Raw genomic sequence first — 22,408 nt, 5'->3', positions numbered from 1 at the left:
GGAGATGGGACTTTATCGCAGGGGCAATAAAGACCTACTGAAAGATAGTGAGCAGGAGAGGGATGACATCACATATTCACTTCAGACCACTGGGCTACAATGCAGATTGAAAAGAGGCAGAATGGGGAGCCAGAAGATATTTAAGAGGCCCTGCAGCAATGCAGGTGAGAAGAGATGGGCTGGGGTATGGTATGAATATGAAAATAAGGGAAAGCACTCCAGAGGAAATCCACAGAAAATGGCATGATTGGCTATTAGGTGTCAGGGATATAGAATCAAGGACACTGAAAATATTTATTTTAGGCAAGTGGGCAATAGGATGCCCCCTTTATAGGTGGTGCAGATTTGGCTCTAAGAAGTAGGAGGAGAAAGCAGGACAGCTTCGGCTATGGCACGTTCTCAAGAAACGTATCTAGTCACAGTTAGAGATAGATACTTGGGGCTCAAGTGAAAGATTGCAGCCAGAGATTTGGGGGAATTTATAGACATTAAGTGTATCTTTGGCAATGGATAAGAAAAGAAAGGGTTTAGGACAGAGTCCTGAGAAGCACTAGTATTTAAGAGATGTGTAAAGGAAGAAGAGCATGCCAATGAGCCTGAGACAGAATTACCAGAGGTAGAAAGAAAACTACGACAGTCACTACCGAACAAGCAGGAAGAGCAAAGTTCAAGGTGAGAGAATATTAGGACTGGATCACAGATGCAGCTACATTAATACCAGTTTTAGTTTCCACGCTAAATTTAGGAGTTTAGCTGAAAGGCAACAGTCCAACTCCCTTCCGAGAATAAGCAGGTACACATTCAACCACCACTAAATGTATGTCAACCTCCCCAGGTACACTTTCTAATATTTTATTTCTTAAGCTGAATGGTGGGTACCTGAGCATGTATTAAGCTTTTCTGAATACCTTGCTATGTGTCTGATATAACTGATAAATTTACAATGGATGCCCAAAACATATTGTTGAGTAAAAGAAAGCTGGGTTATTGAAGAGCATGTATACATTTCCATTTATATAAAATTATAGATTTATATCCATATAGGTATCCATGCACAGGGAGATGTCTAGAATGATGGTCACTAATTCTTTCAACCATGTTTATCTCTCATTAGTTGGATTTAAGGTAATTTTTACTTTCTTCTTTGTGCTCTTCTATGTTGCTTGATTTTTTTTTATAATTGCACATGTAACAGTTTTATACAAATAACTAAACCATAAAAGCATCCTATAGAGTTTTCTGCCCTACATCGTTACATAATTACCCTTTGAGAATAGGCTGCAGTTATGCCTGTGTTATGAGGTGAGGTCAGGGGAGCAGAACTCCACCACCCTTATGTTCTTAGTGAATAAATCAGACTAAGACACACCATAAAAGACACCTCTATCGCAGCATCCTCACTCTTAAAGGTAGAGAGAGGAGAAGCAAAGGAGAGAAAAACCAAGGAAAGCATCCTCTTCATGGCCTACACACCCATTAACCCATTCTCCATTTCCTCCCAGTACACCAGCACTCCAGGGATAAGAGGGCTGGTCCTCCCTTGTCTCGGTGCCTATGGTGTCTTTCAGAGTGATCAAGTATGTGGTGACCAGAGAGGGTTCAACTCCAAACAAATCTCTCGTTTGGATAATTTACACCTATAGGCCTTATTTTCTTATATTGTAAAATGAAAACAATTTTTAAAACCTGCTTCCTAAAGTTGTTGCTTTGAGTATTAAATGAGGTAAAAAATGCAATACACGTAGAGTAATACCTATCACATAGCAAATGCTCAATAAGTGAGAGCAGTTTTATATTTCTCAGAACAAAAACACAGAAACAGCCAGCTTTGGATCGGAAACACTCACACCGTCATGGATAACTGCCATCCAGTGGCTAGCCTTCAACACTGATAGCTTGAACTGTTTTTCCTACTGTTTCTGAATGTCCAGCCCCAGTTTTGGAAGCTAAACTCTGACCTCCACCGACAGTGTGCGCTCTGTGCCATACTCACCTATTCAGCATATTGGACTGGTAGATCCTCTTCTCATGGGTGTTGTAACAACTGCTCTTGGGCTCCGGGATGAAGCTGTGCTCAGACAGCATGTCAGAAGCAGCGGTGGTGATTATGGCAATTCCATCCCTCACTCTGGCAGGGAGGCCATAGTCCCATTCATCATAGGACACAGAGATGAGCCCGGTGGGGAACTCCGAGGGCACTGTGTCTGTATCCCCTGCCACCAGACTAGGCACAATCCACGTGTAGCCACAGCCAGTCAGCCCTACTGAGTTAGCCACTTCAAAGATGTAGGTGGCCTCTTCCTTAGTACAATAAAGAAGAATGATGGGGCTTTGAAGTTTCTTGAGCTGGTTCTGAATCTTCGAATCTCCATCATCCAGGGACATGTCCAGCAAGAGGACTTCCTCTAGCTCCCAGCCCACGAAGCTGTTCTCAATGGTGCTGCGAATCTTGTTCACAAAGTCCTGGTAGCCAGGGAAGTAGGTGGTGACGATAGAAAAGATGTACCAGTCATACTCCTCCATGATGTTGAGCATCACGGAAGCTTGCTGTTCAATAGATGGGCCAAACTGGAAGAACATGGAGGATTCATCCTAGAATAGTAAAAATGTAAAAAAGAGAGAGAGAGAGAGAAATCAAACCAAAGATGGTAAGGGAAAATTTGAATCAACTGGACAGAAATGTTTGTGTCCATTGTTTTACTTTTTAAAATTAAATATCTTTAAATTGTAAACATTTTTAATACCTTTCTTCCTAAAACTATGTCCTAAACTCCAGAGAAATTCAACATTGGTCTATACTCTCATTGTCTGAAATATTTTAGGGCTATTGCCAGAGCCCAAGGCAGCTTCCTAAAATCAAATATGAAGTGGGGTAAAGACTATAAATGGGGGCAGGTGTGGGCTATAAGGGGTCAATGGGAGAAAAAAGGGGACATATGTAATACTTTCAATAATAAAGATATTTTTAAGTCTATAAATGGCCTCATTTCAGCTCAGGTCAGGTTTATGTTCATGCACACACACTTCCCACTTTTCAAGCCTCTTGGGCTCCCAGTTGGGGATGTGTATCACTCAGCCAGAGTGAATGATCCAAAAGACCATCTATCTACACGTAAGCCTACCTATGAAGGTGGGATAGGCACCCTCAGTGTGGGTATTAGGGAGAAGCACATATAGTACAAGATTTGCTCAGTATATTTTCTATAAAGATATATCTGCTAAATCAATTGCACAGTTAGTTTTATCTCTATCTTCTACTCTGATCATGAGATATGCAAGTTAGAGGAAGGCTCAAACAGTATATCTAAGACACAAGATAGAATGACTTGTATTCAAGCTCCTATGTGATTAAGCTTTATTTAGAGTAACATACAGAAGATTATTCTTTCTCTTGCATATATAACGCTGCAGGTCTTGGTCTGACCTATGCGTCACACACATAGCCCTCTGTCAATTCTGAGCATCTTCTTTCTTGCCTTTTGAGGAAGAAGCCATTTTAAATGTCTCCCATCTGAAGCTGTATTTCTCTTGTCCTGAGACGTCAAGCCCTGCATTTTATCCACCTTTCAGCTGGAAGAATCTGAACCCACAAAATGAAGACCCCTGTCCTCCTCTGTCAGTCCATTCTCCTCTGACCTCCTCCTGAGTGGTGGCATCCCTTTTCTTGGTCAGTGGCCCTAACATCCCTTCTATCTGATGGTTCGTTTCCATTTTATAACAATCCAGGCTAACAAAACAGTCTTTGTCAAAGTGGCAGTTTTTTACCTCCCAGACTAGAGCTTCCAAGTGCAATTACAAGAGACCAGGCTTTTAATATATATATATATATATATATATATATATATATATATATATTAATATATATATATATATTTTAATATATATATATATATATATATATATATATATATATATATATATATATAATGTCTTAGTTTGGGAACATATTGTTGTACAGCTGAGAGATTGCTGAGAATTTTGGCAGCACCCACTACTGAAAGAAAAATGCAGGTGAGAAATATCCACCTGGTGTCCAAAGACCCTGGTTTGGCAATGAAATCTGCCAGCTCCTCTGCTCTGCTAGCACTCCTGATGCTTTGTGTGGCATGAACTTTTCACATTTCACACAGGCTATCCAGAATGAAACAGTAGATGCTTAGTCACTGGGCACGATTCTTTCTGCTAAAGGTAAAATGATGCTTATCATGGCTTTCTCCCCTGGCTTAACCATGTGGTCAAAGAGGAACCCCATTGGACCCTATAATTCAGAAATATAGAGAGTGTGGGCACCAAGATTGGGTGGATAGGGGAGTGGGAATAATTTGGAATAAAGTAATAATTTCATGTGTGTATATTCCAAACTGTGGACAGCCCTTGCTCCTGGTTTTCTCCCACTGCAATACAAGAATTGCTCTTCTGGTGAAGCTGACCTTATCCTTAGTTATAGAATATACTAGGGGCCCGGTGCACGAAGATTCGTCAATGGGCAGTGGGGGGGGGGTGTTCCCCTCAGCCCGACCTGCACCCTCTCCAATCTGGGAGCCCTCAGGGGAGCCTTCTCCAATCTGGGAGTTTCTGTCTGTCTTTGCAATCATATGAACAAATTGTCTGAGACCCCCCAACCCAGTTTGGTTTGTTGCTCACAAAATAATAGAGGCTTTTTTTTTTTTTTTTTTTTTTTTTTTTTTGCTTTGCTTCATTGGTGGAGATTTCTGGAAATTTTAGGATATCTTCCCTTTAATTTTTCCTAGACACTCTGATTTTACTTATGTCTCTCACCTTTGCTTTCCCTCCATCCCCCACCGCAACAGTAACTTGCTCCAGGTTTACTTTGCTCAAGTGTCTAGGAGATCCGTCTGCCACCAGAACTATGATTCCCAGCATTCCTGGTGCTCCCCACTCTCTGGGCTTCTGCTTCCGGTCCTGGGGCTGCCATCAGAACTACTATTCCCAGAATTCCTGGTGCTCCCCACGCTGGGAGCAACCCAGGGAGCCACAGCCCCCCAAGCCTCCTGCTCTCCTGCTCTGCTCTCCGCCTGGCAACCGAGGGAGCCACGACCCTCCAAGGGAGCGACTGAGGGAGCAACCGAGGGAGTCACGTCCGTCCCCCCAAGCTGCTGGCTTTCCACTTCTGCTCTCCACCTGGCGCCTGTGTATGCAAATTAACCCACAATCTTTGTCAGGTTAATTTGCATATTAACCCTGATTGGCTGGTGAGCATAGCGAAGGGATGGTCAATTTACATGTTTCTCTTTTATTATATACGATTGGGAATCCAAAACAATAATGCTTAATTATTCCAAGACTTGTCAGGGGGCTTACAGAGAAGCACAACAACACGACAGGAAGGAGACTAAGAGAACAACCCTTCCAGGATGGCTATCACTTTAAAAAAGTAGCCATTTGTTTTTCCTGTTATTCTCTCAGCTCAAGGGAATTCGGGTGATTCTCAAATGAGATACATTATCACTTGAGTTTTCACAAGTCTAGTAGATATAACAAAGTGGCAAAGGTTTCCAAATATACCTTAAAATGTACAGGCTTACGATGAAAGGGATCCCAACTATAAACAAAGTCTATCCATTCTATGATAAATGAACATGTCCCATCACCAACATAGTTCCATCTACAGTGAAACCATTGCTGGTTCAAATACACATGGAGAGTTAGCCTTGAGAGTAAATGTCCATAGTAAATGAGCCTATGCTAATGAGATTGAATTGAAAAGAAAACCAATCTATTACATACCAACCTGGCCCTCTCCTCTCTTAGTCTTCTGTTAAAACTCTCTCACAATTATAAATGAGTTCCTAAAGAAACTGCCAGCTACTATGTGAAGAAAGCCAATGTATGGGGAAAGTAATTAAAGAGAAAAAATAATGTAGCTCCATCTCACCCCTACCATGTCTTCACCTTACTTCTTTCTAATTCTATCATCCTCTACAATCATCCTTTTTCTGAATCTTCTGTTCCCATCAATGTCCAGTTCCACCATTTTATCTTGACAATCTTCATTAAATAAGAATTATTTATTATGACAATGTTATCTGTAGCATCAAGAGGAGATGAATGAAGCCAAACAGAAATCAAGAGACAGAGTTATAGCTTGGGAAAATGTTTCCTGGTAAAATACGTGGCCCCTTGTTATTAACACATTGTTTGCGGGTAGTTTTTATCGCGTGCTAACAGGTGGCGCAGGTCATTTTTGCTAATTTTTTGCACAAATGGCAACGTTCAGTAAAATTACAATAACTTTAGTTTACGTATTTATACGTTACCCGCATTCTACCGCTAGTCTATAAAAAACATATTAATACGTGTCCCGCGCCGCTCTACTACCAGTCAACGTAAAACGTATAAATATGTTTCCCGCATACAATGTGTTAATTTAGTTGACACAGCAATCTGGTGTACAATAATCTGGAATGGGACAGCCCTTTTTAAACAAAGCTTTGGGCTAACTATAACTTGCAAGCAGTGACAAGCTTTGCAAATTATGGCCACAGCCACAAATCAAACAGCAATCTTCATGTATGCAGGGAGTGGAAAGGACTGCTGGTCACACATCCATCTTTGCAGACATCCAGCATGCATTGTGATCACCACGGGAAGTGTCATCTTCTGGGATGAAGGACAAGAATATAATTCAGTTTGCAAATCACTATGCTTCCCCAGTTACATTTTATCTCCTAATATTACAAAACTAGAGGCCCAGTGCACGAATTTCGTGCATGGGAGGGGTCCCTCAGCCCAGCCTGCACCCTCTCAATCCAGGACCCCTTGGGGTATGTCCAACTCCCTTTTGCAATCCGGGACCGCTGGCTCCTAACCACTCACCTGCCTGCCTGTCTGATAGCCCCTAACCACCTCTGCTTTCCTGCCTGATTGCCCCTAACTGCTCCCCTACCAGCCTGATCGCCCCTAACCACCTCTGCCTCACCCCACATCTGGGACCCAGGATTCCCTCCTCAGGCTGGCCGTAGGCACCCAGGACCTGGGCTTCTCTCCCTCTGGCTGGCTGCAGGCACCCAGAACCCGGGCCAGCTTTGCCCGGGCCAGCAGAAGCCACAGGGGAACTTGGGCAGGCGGCTTCGCCCAGGCCACAGCCGCAGGCACCCGGGACCATGGGGCAGGCGGCTTGTCCCTCCCCCGGGCCACAGGCGCAGGCACAGCTGCTGGTGCCTGGGACCACGGGGCATATGGCTTGTTCCTCTCCGCGCCACAGCCTAGCTGATCCCCAGTCCTCTCTCACGAGCTCATTTGTGCCTGGCTGGTCCCCATTCTTCTCTCCCCAGTGTTGAGTGTCTGAGACGTTACAGCATGATGGTGTGAGGGCATGACAACAATTTGCATATTAGCTCTTTATTATATAGGATGGTGTGTGCATGAATCCCAGTCATATTTTTTACATAGATGTACTTCAACTTGCCTTGAGAGTACTTTTAAAGCATCTACACTAATAAAAGACAAAGATGCAAATTGACCTATCTTTGCTATGCCTTAATCCACGCCCACCAGCTAATCAGAGCAACTGTATGCAAATTAACCCAACCAAGATGGCGGCCGGCAGCCATGGAGCTGGAGTGAGCAGGAGGCTTGGTTGCCCCAATGATGGAAGATGCCAAGCTTTCTGGCCGGCTGCTGCCTCCTCTCAAGGCAACAAAGTTTCAAGTATAGAAGGTAAATAAACCCCAGATACCTGCTTCCAGTCACCATGGCCATGGAGCTGGAGCGAATAAAAACAAAAACAAAAAAAAAAATGGAAATACTGGGAGCTTCAGTCGCCGGGGGGCTTGGTCAGTCTGAAAACAGCCATCAGCCCCTCACCCAGGCTGGCCAGGCACCCCAGTGGGGACCCCCACCCTGAAGCGTGTTTGGGCAGCCTGAAAATGGCCCTCAGCCTCTCACCCAGGCTGGCCAAACCCCCATGGGGTGAGGGTCCCCACTGGGGGGGCTTGACCAGCCTGCAAACACCCATCAGCCCCTCACCCAGGCTGGCAAGGCACCCTAGCGGGACCCCCACCCTGATCCAGGACACCCTTCAGGGCAAACCAGTCGGGCCCCACCCATGCACCAGGCCTCTATTGTATATAATAAAAGGGTAACATGCAAATTGACCCTAACAGCAGAATGACTGGGAATGACTGGTCACTAGGACACACATTGACCACCAGGGGGCAGATGCTCAATGCAGGAGCTGCCCTCTGGTGGTCAGTGCGCTCCCACAGGGGGAGTTCTGCTCAGCCACAAGCCAGGCTGATGGCTGCCAGCACAGCAGTGGTGGCGGGAGCCTCTCCTGCCTCTTCAGCAGCACTAAGGATGTCCGACTGCAGCTTAGGTCTGCTCCCTACTGGTAAGTGGACATCCCCCAAGGGCTGCCGGGCTGCCAGAGGGATGTCTGACTGCCAACTTGGGCCTGCTCCCCCAGGCAGCGGGTCTAAGCCAGCAGGTGGACATCCTCCAAGGGGTCCCAGACTGCAAGAGGGCATAGGCCGGGCTGAGGGACTCCCCCAAGTGTACAAATTTTTGTGCACTGGGCCTCTAGTTCCTGTATAAAGGGCCTTTATGACTGAGATGAGCAATTGGCACAGGAAAGGTTCAATTGCACAATTAGACCTCATCATTCTGGAACCATTATCTTGAACCCCCATCACTTTGATGTTCATGGTGTTTGATTTCTAATAAGAAGAAACAAAAAATACAGGTACCTTTTCATTGTATTATCTGTTTTGGAAAATGAGTACCAAAAGAATTAGCAGTACATTATATTCTTTTTCTGCATCACCCAGATCCCTTAAAGACCCACTTCAGAAATAAAGGACTAATGATTCCAGCTGCTAAGAATGTCCTGGCAATGGGTTTCAGCCACCAGCCCACTTTGGGGACTGCATCAGCAGAGAGAACCATCTTGCCCAAAATCATGCCTTCAGGCTGGAGTAAACTGGCCCAATGACTGGTTGTCATGGAATTAAAGACCTGGTCCTTGCTCTAACTCTGGACAGCTCTGAAGAATGAGTCTATGCTCAGAACTTTCATCAGGGTTGGCTTGAGCTCCCATTAAAACTGCACTGCTTCTCCACCTTCCCTCTGCCCACTCCTGCCCATCTTCCCTTCTCTTTCATAGCACTGATCTCAAATGCACTCCCTAATGAACTACCTGTCCACCCACCTTGGTCCCAGAGTCTCCTTCCCAGGGAACCCAACCTCAGACTATTCATTTCCCTTTTTTCAACATGGAAAGAGATGACTGAAAAGAGAACATAATATCTATTTTCAAATACAGAAATGATCTATATGGAGAAAGATAAGTCTTTGACCATCAATTCCAGAGGAGGACACTGTGACTAATGAGTAGGAATATTAGAAAGCATTATTTGGCTCAATATAAGAAATGGATTTGCAACTACTATAGCTATTTAAAATGGAATTGGCCTCATAATGTAGTGAGCTCTCTGTAGCTATAAGCATTCAAACGGAAGCTAGATTATCATCTAAGAAAGGGATTCTCCCCAGCACTCTGTCTGGAAAATGTCAGCCTCATCTTTAATATCTAGTTTAGATGTCAGCTTTTTATGCATATTGTCTTTCCTAACTTTCCCAAGTCAAGTTCGTTTTCTTTCCCCTGTGCTTTCAAAATATTTTGTATGTGCCTCTATCATAACATTTGTCACACAGGAAGCATATATGCCTGCTTCCTCCCACTAAAAATATATGTTTCTCAGGAGCAGGAATCATGCTTTATTCATCTCTGGGTCCCTAAATAGTATATAAAAAGTGTTTTATTAGTATTATGAGCAAGATTCCTTTATTAGGTGGAAGATTAACTGAAATGACCTTGACAATCTCATCTGGTTCCAAAGTTCTATGCTGATAGTACAAATCTACTTCATAAAAATACAGTATGCCTGAATAGTTATATATTAACTGCACTTGTATAAAATGTGAGGGGGTTCTCCTTGAAGACAGCCAGAGAGGCAGAAAATGGTACTGGCCGCTCCTCTACTCTTCTTTGCAGCAAATCCCTTAAAAGCATCATCTGTACTTACTTCCTCCTCTCCCATTCTCTCTTACACTAATTTTAACCACACTTATGACCCCACTACTCCACTAACACTCCTCTTGTGAAAGGCAAGGTGACCCTGATGCTGCCAGCTCCCGCACCCTTCTGCAGGCCTTACCTACAAGCCGCATTTGGCATGGCCGACGCATCGCACCTCGGGGCGCTTTCTTCCCCGGTTCCTGGGCTTCCCCTTTCTTGACTTTCCTCCTGCCTTACTGGCTGCTGTCCCTGTCTTCTTTGCTGGTTCCTCCTCTTCCTTCTAAGCTTTTGAAGCCAGAGTGCCCAGGGTCCGTCCTTGGCCGGGAAATTGTTCCCATCCACATTCACCTCCTCAAATATCTCATCCAGTCTCCTCATCTGAATCCTATTTATATGCCAAACACTTCCATGCTTTCTCCGAAACTTCAGACTTCTGTATCACCCTGCCTATTCTGCGTGCCCACTCAGACATCCTTAGAAACATCTCCAACATTTCCAAAACGGAACTCGGCCTTTCCCATTGCAGTTAAAGGCAATGCTCTCCCTCCAGTTCCAACTCCTCTCTTTCTCTGGAACCCTCTATCCAATCACTTAACCTTGACTGCTGACCTTCAGAATGCATCTAGAATTCAACCTTTTTTCACAAAACTTTGTCTGAGCCACCGTCATCCTTTACCCAACCACCACAAGAGCCTCCTAACTGTCCTCCCTGCCTCAGCCCCAGCCCCCTACAGTCCATGTCAACAAAGAAGCAGGATGATCCTTTTAAAACTTAAGTCATAAGATGTTATTCTCTGCCTTGATGGTTGCCCACTTCACTAAAAAGAAAAGCCAGGGCCCTTCCTTTGGACCCCCATTGCCCCACAGAGCCCACATCCTCCCTCTCTCCCCTGCCCCCCTCTGCTCCATGCATTCTGACCTCTCTTGAACATATTCACACATTCCTGCTCCAAACCTTTAGTCTAGCAATTTCCTCCCTCTGAAACACTCTTCCTCCAGCTAGCCAGGAATCCTCAGGGCTAATACGTGCACCTGCTTCAAGTCTTTGCTAAAACCTTGCCTTCTCAACAAAGACAAACCCTGACCCTGCAGTGGAATACTAATGCCCTTAACCTGGTCCACTTTTTCTTATTGCCATAGTAGTTATCACTATCTAACCGACTACACAAGTACTTATTTGATAATTTATTATGAACATACTGCTTCTCCCCAACTAGAGCTTAAACACCAAGAGGGCAGGGATCATTATTTGTTTGCACATTATTATATCTCAGCACCTAGAATGAAGCCTGGCCTGGCCCATAGTGGGCTCTCAGCAGCAATTAAATAATGTGGTAATTGATGTTGCAACTGGATAATCCTCAAATCTGATTTATCTTTGTTGGTTATCCAATTGAGATTATATCTTTCCAGTATCATAAAGTCTTTCACATTATTCAAATGTTGGTACTTTATAACATCAGAGGGATTATGATCCTGCTAGGACATTGATGTAGATTTAGATGAAATAAATCTGGTTTTCTTTCTAGACTCTTCTCTTAGTACATGAGTAAAGAAAATCCGTGTGTTCTTCTAACTTCAATTAGAGGAGGATCTGTGTGTCTGATGCAAGGCTAGAACTGCTAGGCTTTTGCTGAAAACTTTCTCCACTACCACCAGATTCAGAAGACAAGTGTGGAAATGATGGGGTGAGAGGGCAGGGTTACCCTGGCTGCCCTCAGAGAAGTCCTGCGTACTTCTTTAGTTCTCTCACACTGAGCACAGAGTAGAAGCAGAATATGGAAGACAAAATCTTTTTCCTCTCCCCAAATAAGGAAAGGTTTTTCCCTCCCCACTTAATTCCAAGAGACTCCCTTTTTGGTAATTATAAATCCTCACTCCACACGGTCACTTTTCCAGGTGACTAAGGCTGGTGTTAGCTATTTCTGCTGGTTTTGAATCGTGTCTGACTTTTGTAAGCAATGCTTTGCAAGACAGAGAAAATGCCTGATGTTCTCCAGCCTCGTCATTAATCAGAAATATCCTGACTGAAACACTCAATGGAAGCTTACTGGTGGAGAATCGTGATCTTTCCTACCTGTTAAATGCCAGAGCCTTTAAAAAAAAAAATACACCTTTAAATACAAAGGAAAACACACTGGATTTTCAAAAGCCCATGAACAGAAATTCAAGCAGATTGGGCTAGTTTAAGAGCCATTCTGGGATGACTAACAAACTCCCAGCAGAAGCCAGCATTCCTTTTCATATTTGTTCTTTCAGAAGATAAATTTGCTTTCTCCTTGAATTTGCCCCATTTTCCTCGCTGACTGAGTCTCCCTTTTGGATGTGCTTCAATCACCAACTTTAAGCCACAGCTGAGAAACAATCTAAAGGTATTCACTTTGAGAATGCCTACAAGGCTCTTCCTATTCTGGGTCTCAGAGACAATTTTACAGCAAGAAGAAAGCTTATAAGTAACAGGGCAGTAAGAGGGGAAGAATAAAAAGGCAGATCCCCTCTCACTAGAATACCCAAATGAATTACAGAATTAAAGTCAGGGAACAAAGGGCCGAGAGAATACCAAGAGAACTTCTGGAATGAGTTTGTGCTCCTCTGTAAGGTACTGGGACTGCCAAAACCCTAACAAGGCTATTTCATTTCATCTTAAATTAAATGGCCCGCTCCATTATGCATATCAAAACAACTCTCAGAAGGATTGACTTGTATTTTCATTAAGAGGTTCTTTTCTATAAAACAGCAAGCTGTCAAGTTCACCAACAATCAAGTCTGTGACTGAATAAATGTATTTTTAAGTAAACACAAGGGAATAAGGTAGGGGAATAGAGGCAGCTGGGAAAAAATGAAATGGATCGAGAAAAATAATGTAAAAATGAAACTAGCAGAATTAATTAGGCTGTAGGATTATCAACATCAAATCAAGTTTATTTAGACAAGTTTACAAAGTCGAGTGTCTTCAACACTAATACAGATCTGGGCATTTTCTAGGATAAAAAGAAAGCCATCATAAAACTAAACCATATCATCTAGGGACAAAAAAACTTTTTTTTTTTTTTTTTGCTGTGTGTGAAATATGAAATCCAAAACTGCTTATGCCATAAAAAATACTTCCATTTAACTTAGGCTGAGAGGGTAGAGATTACAGAAGAATGGTGATAATTATCAAGGAACAGGGTTAAATACAAGCTCGTGATGGGACTTGATGTACTGGCAGCATGTTTCAAAGTAGAGATGTTTATATTTGTCTCCAATAAATTAACCTTCCCATCTCTTCATACGTATTTGATCAGAACATCACGTTCATATACCGATGGGAATAGAGAAGTGAGGAGGTGCCAGCAGAAAGGGTAGAAAAGGCACTTTATATTTGATTAACTATGAGTGCTAGCACCTCATTTGCTGCTAAAAATAACAAAAGCCCTGTTTCTAGATACTGATTCATATACATGGGTCTCCGGAAAACAAAGATCTCTTTGTCGTTCTGTTCCTGCTCTACACGGAAAGACGAAGCATCACTGAATTTTTACCATTTGGATCAATCCTGCTCGGGGGGGGGGGGGGGGGGGCACAGGTTAACAAGCCATTGTCTTCAATACCAAAAGGAAGTTTCTAAGAAGGTTTTTCTCACCAAACATTCAGGGCTCGGTTTTCCTAAGTCCCTGGATTGGAAAACTGATCACTACTTCCCCACAGACAGCAAAGTGTGGCTGTTACAATCAGCACGGCTTTGACTGTATTCATATTTCCTAAACCAATTTTGGTCCTCAGTTAAAAGAGGCAACACATTTTGAAGGACTCCAGAAATGAAAACAAAATTGCACACAGGCAGATGAAAAACACACATATACACATCTTCAAGAGCTTGTTAGCCCCTGCCTGTCTTGGCCTCGCACCATTGTAGGACTTAGAACTGGCATGCCCTCCAATCTTTAAACCAGGACTGGCCAGGACTCACCAGCAACATCCAAAGCTGGATTTCCTTCTATCCTATAAAATACCCACATCTCTATTAGTGTTTATCCAAGCCCAGTATTTGATATACCTGCTATGAGTCTGGCTGGTGCAAACATGCCCACCCAGAACCCTTCCTTCCTAACAGCCTGGCCATGTGCCCAATCCAAAGGACTAAGGTTCCTCCTCACGTCCTGTTTCATTCCATCTGTCGGATGGATGAGGAGCCCTACTCAGAACTTGTAACTATTCCGCACAGTCTCTGACAAACTGCGAGCACCCTTGATGCAGGGTCCTGCCTCCCTATATCTGCAGGTGCCAGCTGAGACCTGACACTCCTTTCCTGCCTTATCTATGAGGTGATTAGCATGTTACTAGTGCCAACTGGTTTATGTTGCTTTGTCCACTAGTATATCAAACCCCAATCTGAATCATGCCAAGTGGGTCACCTGGTTTAAAATTGGTTTCTCATAGCTTGCTGGCCCCCGCCCTGTGGCAGGCAGCCTCATGGCAAGGTTACGTCCAGTCTTCCCCAGCCTTCTGACCCCCGCTATGCTCACTGTTAGATATCACTATGCCTCCAGTATTTGACTGTTTGCATCCAAGGTTGAGATTTTCTTTGTTCATTTTATACTGAAAATTGATCCCCTTTTTCAGAATTATTAAACTCTTACTTTTGCTATGTTTCACTTATGGCTGTTGGCTATTAGCACTAGAAATGAATCTTCAAGAGTTCAGAGTTCCCATTGTTTACCCTTTGTTTTCTCTCCCTGACGCTCTGGGGTCATGAGTGGGTGAAGTCTCATTATTGAGAGTAAAATACAATCTACTAGAACTACTACCCAGCTCCTAGCCTGACACAGGGAAACACTAAAACTATTTTTATCATACAATTTTGACCATACTCCTAGAAAACAGCATATTCATTTCTTTATCCATACAAAGAAGGAATAGTTGGTTTAGAACAGGTGTGAGGAAGCTTTTTTCTGCCAAGGGCCATTTGAATATTTATAACATCATTCGAAGGCCATACAACATTATCAACTTAAACAGTAGCCTGCCATATTTGGTCAAACATTTATTTAATTTGCCCCTAATGCCTTGGCAAGGCCAGATCAAATGATTTTGCAGGCCATATATGACCTGCAGGCAGGAAGTTCCCCACCCCTGGTTTAGAAGGTACAGAATACCAGGGATCAAGCTTCTAACACAGTCGAGGCTCTCTCTGTGGCCCGGCCTGTCCCCTCTGACTTAGCAGTACCAACCCCACCAACATTCCTGGGAAGCGTGTGCTCACTGCTGTCATCAGCCCTGCAGCCCAGGCTTGGGCTTCTTCCTTCTGTCCTCCTTTCTCCCATAGTCCTCATTCCACAGATAAAGACCCCATTGGAATGTCCTAACTGGCCTCCACCCTTAGCCCAACCAGTGTTTCCACTCTCCCCTCTGGGGCTTGGGGAACTGAAATACTGTCAATATCTCAGCTTGACTCTGGAAGCAACCAAGCAGGGATGAGCAATGGCCATCACTCAAGGGAGATATCAAAGTTGGCAAGATCTTTCCTGCAAATAAGAACATGACAAGTTAAGGGATGACCCATGCATTCTTTCTTATTTTGAAGTTTGTTTAAGTATTTGTTTTTAAACCACATTCAGTAGTCTCCAACACTTCTATAGCTCACAGAATTTCCCTTCAATACTTTTCCTCTGATGGAAGCATGCAAGCAGAAAAAAAGAGCTCTTTAAAGGGAAATGCCAATTGGCATTTCAAACACAAAGGAGCTCAGCGCTTATCCTTTCACCCACCTTCAGCAGACTCTCTGGAGGACAGAGCTACGTTACCATCAGGTGTAGCATTTATTAATCTCTAATCTGGATCCTTCACAGCGGGGCCTCTGCCTGTAGATGAATCATCCCAGACAAGTATGTGTCTTAGACACAGTCTCATTCTGTTTAGGACTGGTGGTAAAAACGCAGCTGAAGCTATCAGACTCACATTAGCTGGCTGGGAATTCTGATCTCTGCTAACTGAACAAAATGGGGGCATCCTTATGGCTCAGCAATGACATTTTGATGTTAGCTGGTTATTACTGAAAAGTGCCGATATGTTGATCTTTCATAGGCACAGTTTAAACTGTTAAGTAATGACAGCTCAAGATCTCAAAGAAGAGACAGTAACCAGAGGGTCTTGAGATGATACTGATCTAGTTCATAACAGCACCACAATTAAACACGTTTGGGAGAATGTGAGGTGGAACTAGGTTATTTTCCAAGTCCTCGAGGAAAATTCCACAACTTTCCTCAGATACATAGGCCAATGGGTCCAGCAATCCTGACTCGCAGGAACCCTTCCCTGTGTGCATCTTGATTCCATTAATGCCCTTTAGCCCTCGTGATTTCCTTCGTGAAAGACACATAATAGGCACTCAAAACTTTTATGGAACTAAACCAAACTGATGGTTTGTCATAATCTTGTGTAAAACAACTCCCCTTTTTCCTCATTCAGTATGCTTCCTATTACAATATTAAGTTGCTTAAAGCATGCAAGGTGCTATAGATGCATCATGTCAATTGATTCTCATATCCCTATGAAGTAAACCCTCTTACTTACTCTCTCCATTTCACCAATAGAGAAAGTGAGCTTTAGAGAAGTTAAGCAACTCACAGGAGGCCACTGCTGGTTTGAGAGTGTAGCTAGGTCTGACTTCAGAGTGCACACACTCAGCCACTGTATACCACACACCCTCAAGCTTCCTTTGGTCACCGCCGCAGCTCCCATCTGAACCATCTACTCCTCCTGTTCAATTGTGAACCACAGTCATCTAGTAACAGTCGAACCCCTGCCTAGTAGTACAGAGATCATTTCCATGAGTTCCTTAAGCTTCACTCCTTAAGCATCCCTCCATTAGCACACTGGCGCAGCTAACTAGTAATGGACTTGGTACATACTGTTGCAATACAGTATTTTTCTATTGGACATCATACAACCAGTTCTTTATGATCTTATTGATTGCTTATTAATCAATCAAATAGTTATTAAATACCTATCAGGTGCTATAGGGGGTAGAGATGAAGTGTAAGTCATCCTCAGGGTTAGCTAATTGGAAAATAAGACCAAATTATACAAAGTAATTGATGACTTTTCTAAGTTAAATGATAACATGAGGTTTAGAATATGTGTCATAGAAATGATGAGAACAAAGGGAAGTATGGCTGGGAAGCTATATATTTAAAGCTGCTTTCTTTGCTGGTTCTCTCATCAGCTCTATGCAGTGAGCAAATGAAGCTCCCATGCATTTCAATCCAAGTATCAGGCTTTGGATAGAAATATAAGTGATACTGGCCTTGAACTCAGTCTGATATCTGTCCTCAGGTGGACAATGAGCCATTGATGCCCACTATCTCAGGCATTCCACAGTCTAAATGAAATTATATATAAATCTTTCTCCTTGATATACCCAGCCTTTCATTTTCATCTCAAAGGATTAGATTAGTAGGACAGGACTGTCCTTTATGAAGTCAAACTACCCAGTTAAAAAACCTTCTCTTCAAGTGATTGCAAATTGATTTTGTTAAGATTTCTTTTCCATGTTCCCTCAGAAAAGCTAGGGGAATGACAATTCCTAGTCTTTCCCTGCTCTCAATTTATTTGATTTCTTTACATTGGCCTTTTCACTTTGGCCCTCCAACAGTTCTCAATAATGGGCCAGGAGATCAATCAATTATTTTAGCACTCTTATAAAGAGATGACCTGGGATTGCAATGTAAACCCAAGCATCTCACAAAAAATAGCCTGATGCCACATTTTATCCAGCCCAATGTATTAGTCCCACTGCCCCATTTATTAAAAAAAAATATAGATAACTACCTAAATACTATCAGTTCTCAAAACTGCAGCCGTGTATATTAAAGAAACATAATGTTCTTCCTTTCTTATTTTCTTACTGAAAAATCAAGGGTATAGTTTAAGATCTGTTTATATTCTTGGCCCCATGAAATTAAGTTACCATATAGTAGCAATGGACTCCCTGAGTATTAACACAGTAACACAGTTTCTCACATTTTGCCCAAGAAAAGTAGACTCTATCTGAACCAGAGGTGCTTCCAGGTGTAAATGGGGTGGGATACAATATCTGTGTCTGTATGTTGATGCCTATGTTAGTGACACATATAACAACTTACTAACAAAGTTACTAGATATCAGCAGTTTAGTTTGCAGGTTATACTTCACACACACAAAAAAGGAAGAATGTCTTGGCTTATAAGGAAATACCTTCTTGTATTCATAATTATGAGTTCCACAATGGTGCAAAGATTATCCAAATTATGTAGACAGAGACCATAAAAGACCTCCTACAAAGGAACTCCATCAAATCAGTCATCTTTTTACAGCAAATTTTTAATATTCCGATTTTCAGTGACAAAGGATAAGTTCATATCCTTAATTCTCTCAACTTCTTAATTCTTTTCTACTGTAAGGTAAAATAATTCCCAGATCTGCCCCTCATTTCCCTCATGAATACACGTCAAGGTTCTCCTGCTTTGGCCACAGTAAAAATCTTCAGATACCAAATTGGCTTTATTTATTAAATATGTTCTGGAAGAGGGTTTCCATCTTGCTCAGTGAATGATTTCTAACGGCAGAATCAGTTAAGCTTCCTTCTTTGAGATGTCAAATAATCACATCCACCATGCCCAGTTTTCTCTTAGATTAACCTCCCCTGCCCACAGGCTCAGCCCCTTTTTGCATAGCACAGGTACTGTTACCCACCAGTAGGTACCTAAACAAAGCAGCTATCCTTAAACTGGCTAGTGCCTGAACTCTGGGCCAACTAGAAAAAAGAGAGCCCAGCTCATCAAACCTCTCTCAGGAATCTGAACCAAAAACAATGAAAGGATGGGCAGGTCTTTCTTCTATAATGTGAAACTGACTGGAGGCCATGGCAAACCAATGTCATGAACACTGTGAAATAATGATAAAGCAGAAGCTACGGATGGCAGACCAAGCCTAATGTAGAAGTCTTCAGATGTACAGGAAACATGGAGGGCTTTAAAATACGACCAAGATATCCTTGAGAGAGACCAGCAGGTAGCCAGCCGTGGGGCCCGTGGAAGGGTCTTAGTTCCTCCTCACGGCTTTCCAGCTCTCTCCAGACACATCTCATAATAAGTTGCCTGGTATTTTGTTTTTGTTTTGTGGTTTGTTTGTTTGTAACAACTTAGTTGGTGTTTGCTCCTACCAAGAAAAAGAGCCTAATAAAGCCCAGCTGGTGTGGCTCAGTGGCTGAGTATCGACCTATGAACCAGGAGGTCACGGTTCGATTCCCAGTTGGGGGCTCGATTCCCAGTTGGGGGCTCAATCCCCAGTGTGGAGCATGCAGGAGACAGCCAATCAATGATTCTCTCTCATCATTGATGTTTCTATTTCTCGCTCCCTCTTCCCTTCCTCTCTGAAATTAATAAAAATATATACATACTAGAGGCCCGGAGCACGGGATTCATGCACTGGTGGTGGTGGTGGGGGGGGGGGGTGGGGGTGGGGGCTGTGGGGATCAGCCCACTATGGGAGTGCTGCTCATCCTGCGGCTGTAGACCTGCCTTCTCAGCAGCTGCTCCCTGGTCCAGCATCTTCCATGGAGCCAGAGCACACGCCTCTCCAGGGGACCCGGTTGGAGCCAGGCCCAGGGACAATAGCACTGAGAGGTGACAGATTAGGCCTCAGTCCTGCAGCAACCATGAACTTGCCTCCCAGCCTCTGGGGTCAGCTTTGCAAGCCCAGCAGCAGCAGCAGCACTGCACAGCCTGTGGGCATCCAGACGAGGTGGCACCGAGTGAGGAGGAGGAGCCTGGGGTAAGGAGGCTACATTCACAGCCAGGGTTCCTGCCTGTTGGCCCAGGGTTCGCAGCAGGAGCAGCCACTCATCCTGGTCAGTTGAGCGCGCTCCCACTGTGGTAGTGCACTGACCACCAGGGGGCAGCTCCTGTGTTGAGCATCTGCCCTCTGGTGGTCAGTGTGCGTCATAGTGACTGGTCGACTGGTCATTCTGGTCATTCCACTGTAAGGTCGCTGGGCGTTTATTATATAGGATTTTTAAAAGAGCCTAATAAAAATTAAAAGGCTACCATGAGTTGCCTGTACTATTTTCTTGATTTATAGCATCATCATTGGAAATTACTCTACAGCTCCCAGTTTTCATGAGGAAAATGTCCTCTTAGATTGATTTCACCTTGGAGAGTATCGGGCTTCGTCCCTGGCCAGAGACTGTTGGGGCAAAAGGGTGGCTGGACCAATCCTTTCAAGTAACACAAAGCCATTCACACAAGACCCTCTCTGCCAAGGCCCTTCACTTATTTCCCAGTCAGTTCTCATCCACTAGCTGATTGTGATATTCACTCAAGTGTGGCTTTTTTTCAAGCAGTCCTAAAGGTGGATGGCAAGCTGGCTGCACTGATACCCCAGAACTCGGGACACACCGTCCCATGTTCTCAGGCACATCCCGAAAGGGCAAGATTACACACTGACAGCAGGCCTCCATCTGTCCTTCCGTCTATCCAGCCATCGGTATTTATTCAGTACACAACACCTGGTTAAAGCAGAACTGGGCACGGCAAGTAGGTACACTTTACTTGGAGATAACATCAAATAATTTACTTGATGATTTACAATTTACCTGGAGAAAAGCCTGTTTGCTTTAGCAAGCTGTGTCATAGATGCTAACAAAACCACATCCCTTTCACAGGCATTAATCTGAAGATGCTGGCAATTGTGTGCCTAAGTAAAATAAATAAATAAATAAAGCTGGTGGATGACGTCAGGTATCTCAGATTGCACGCGGACTGCACATGTACAGGAAATAATGAGGAGCAGAGCCACGTAACACACAGTAATGAGACAGCTGCGTCCATGTCTCTGAGGCCCCCAGAACCCACACCAACCTCTATTCAGCCCTGAGGAAGGTTGTTCCTGTAGCATGAGGCCAACATCGAACAGTGCAGAAAGTGAGCAATTTGTTTTATCTGAACGCCTATTTTGTTTGAATTTCTGCTATTCTAAATGTGGACACCGGTTTCTAAAATTTTTAACTAGTATTCGTTGTCCACAATGAAAGAATGAATGGGCAGGTATTTCATCTACAATGTGAAACTGACTGGCAGCCATGGCAAACCAATGCCATGAGCACTGTGAAACAACGATGCACAGAAGCTGTGGATGGCAGAGGACGCCGAAAGTAGAAGTCTTCAGATGTACAGGAAGCATGGAAGGACTTTAAAATACAGACCAAGATATCCTTGAGAGAGACCCAGTTGCAAGAAATAAAATTTCTCCCATCTTGTTCTGCTATTTCAAGTACTTTATCAATATGCCCTGAACGAAGCCAAATTCATTCCAGTCTTCAACTTTTTCAAGTTGCACATAATGCTGATCTGCATCTGTTCAAATCATTTCCCATATTCTTCAGAATTAGGATGGGAAACTGGCTCTGCCGGTCAAAGTGAAAGTTCTGTTTCTTCTGAATTGCCAGGCATTTCACACTGACCTGTTTGTCCTCCAGAAGAACTTAATGTGTCTGAATATAAAAAGGTAAAATATTAAGTGTACTCTCTGTAAAATGGTGGCTGAGTGGTTGTCAAAAGGTTAGATTTAGAGTATTTAATAGATTTCACTGAAATTTGGTATGTAGAAGGAGCTTACATAAAATTGTTAGTATAAAAAAGTAAAAGTCAAAGAAAAATTTAGCCCTTGGGATTAGCACATACCAAACACTCCCCTATTTTAACCACACACAGAGGTAGATATGTGTTACTGATTCCTGAGAATGGTCTAAAGAAATTCTGTGATGGGTTTCTGTCTGATAAAAATAAGGGGCACTGGCCTCGAGACGTTTATACAAACTTTTACTCACTGAGTTTCATCCTCAGGTGCCTCAACCTTCTTTGTGATTTTGATAAGTTGTTTCCTGTAGCCACTTCATAATGGCCGCCAAGTAAAAATCTAAAATTTAGATTTGGCTTTTTATAAACTCACATGGTTTTTAAAGAAAGATTTACAAGATAGCAAAATAGTAAGTATAAAAAAGAAGAATACTATGGTTATGGAAGAAGAACTGGATTTGGAATCAGAAACTAAATTCAAATCTGAACATTTTTTAGCGGTGTGATTTTCAGACAAGTTATTTAACTTAACCCTTATTTTTCTTTAGAAAACAAAAGTGCTAATTCTTAATATTTATAGTTGTAAAGAGGATCCGATGAGAAAACAATATGAGGGTGCCAAATACAGTGCCTGACACACAGTAAATTCTGAGATTCATTAAGTGTGAATCTACTTACTACATATTATGACCAAATATATAAGCAAGGAAAAGTTTTATTTTATACATATTTATTAACTGGTTAAGTTAACAAATTCACCATCATTTTTATG

At 43.0% G+C, this 22,408-nt stretch overlaps 1 protein-coding gene across 2 annotated transcripts in view; it reads right to left on the bottom strand.

The window, feature by feature from the left end:
* Positions 1-22,408, bottom strand: part of GRIN2B (glutamate ionotropic receptor NMDA type subunit 2B) — a 426,215-nt gene that overhangs the window by 179,381 nt on the left and 224,426 nt on the right. The window contains exon 3 of one of the 2 annotated variants that reach the window (XM_081084460.1): positions 1,994-2,592. In XM_081084460.1, coding sequence (XP_080940586.1) covers positions 1,994-2,592 — 599 coding nt within the window. Of the gene's footprint in view, positions 1-1,146; positions 2,593-22,408 lie in introns of those variants that run through there. The other variant, XM_081084461.1, reaches the window with a different exon arrangement.

This window comes from Myotis nattereri (genome assembly GCF_964212035.1).
Source record: "Myotis nattereri genome assembly, chromosome: 2".
Classification (NCBI taxonomy): domain Eukaryota; kingdom Metazoa; phylum Chordata; class Mammalia; order Chiroptera; family Vespertilionidae; genus Myotis; species Myotis nattereri.
Note: the sequence above shows the minus strand (reverse complement) of the source record. Positions and strands in the feature narration are given on the sequence as shown.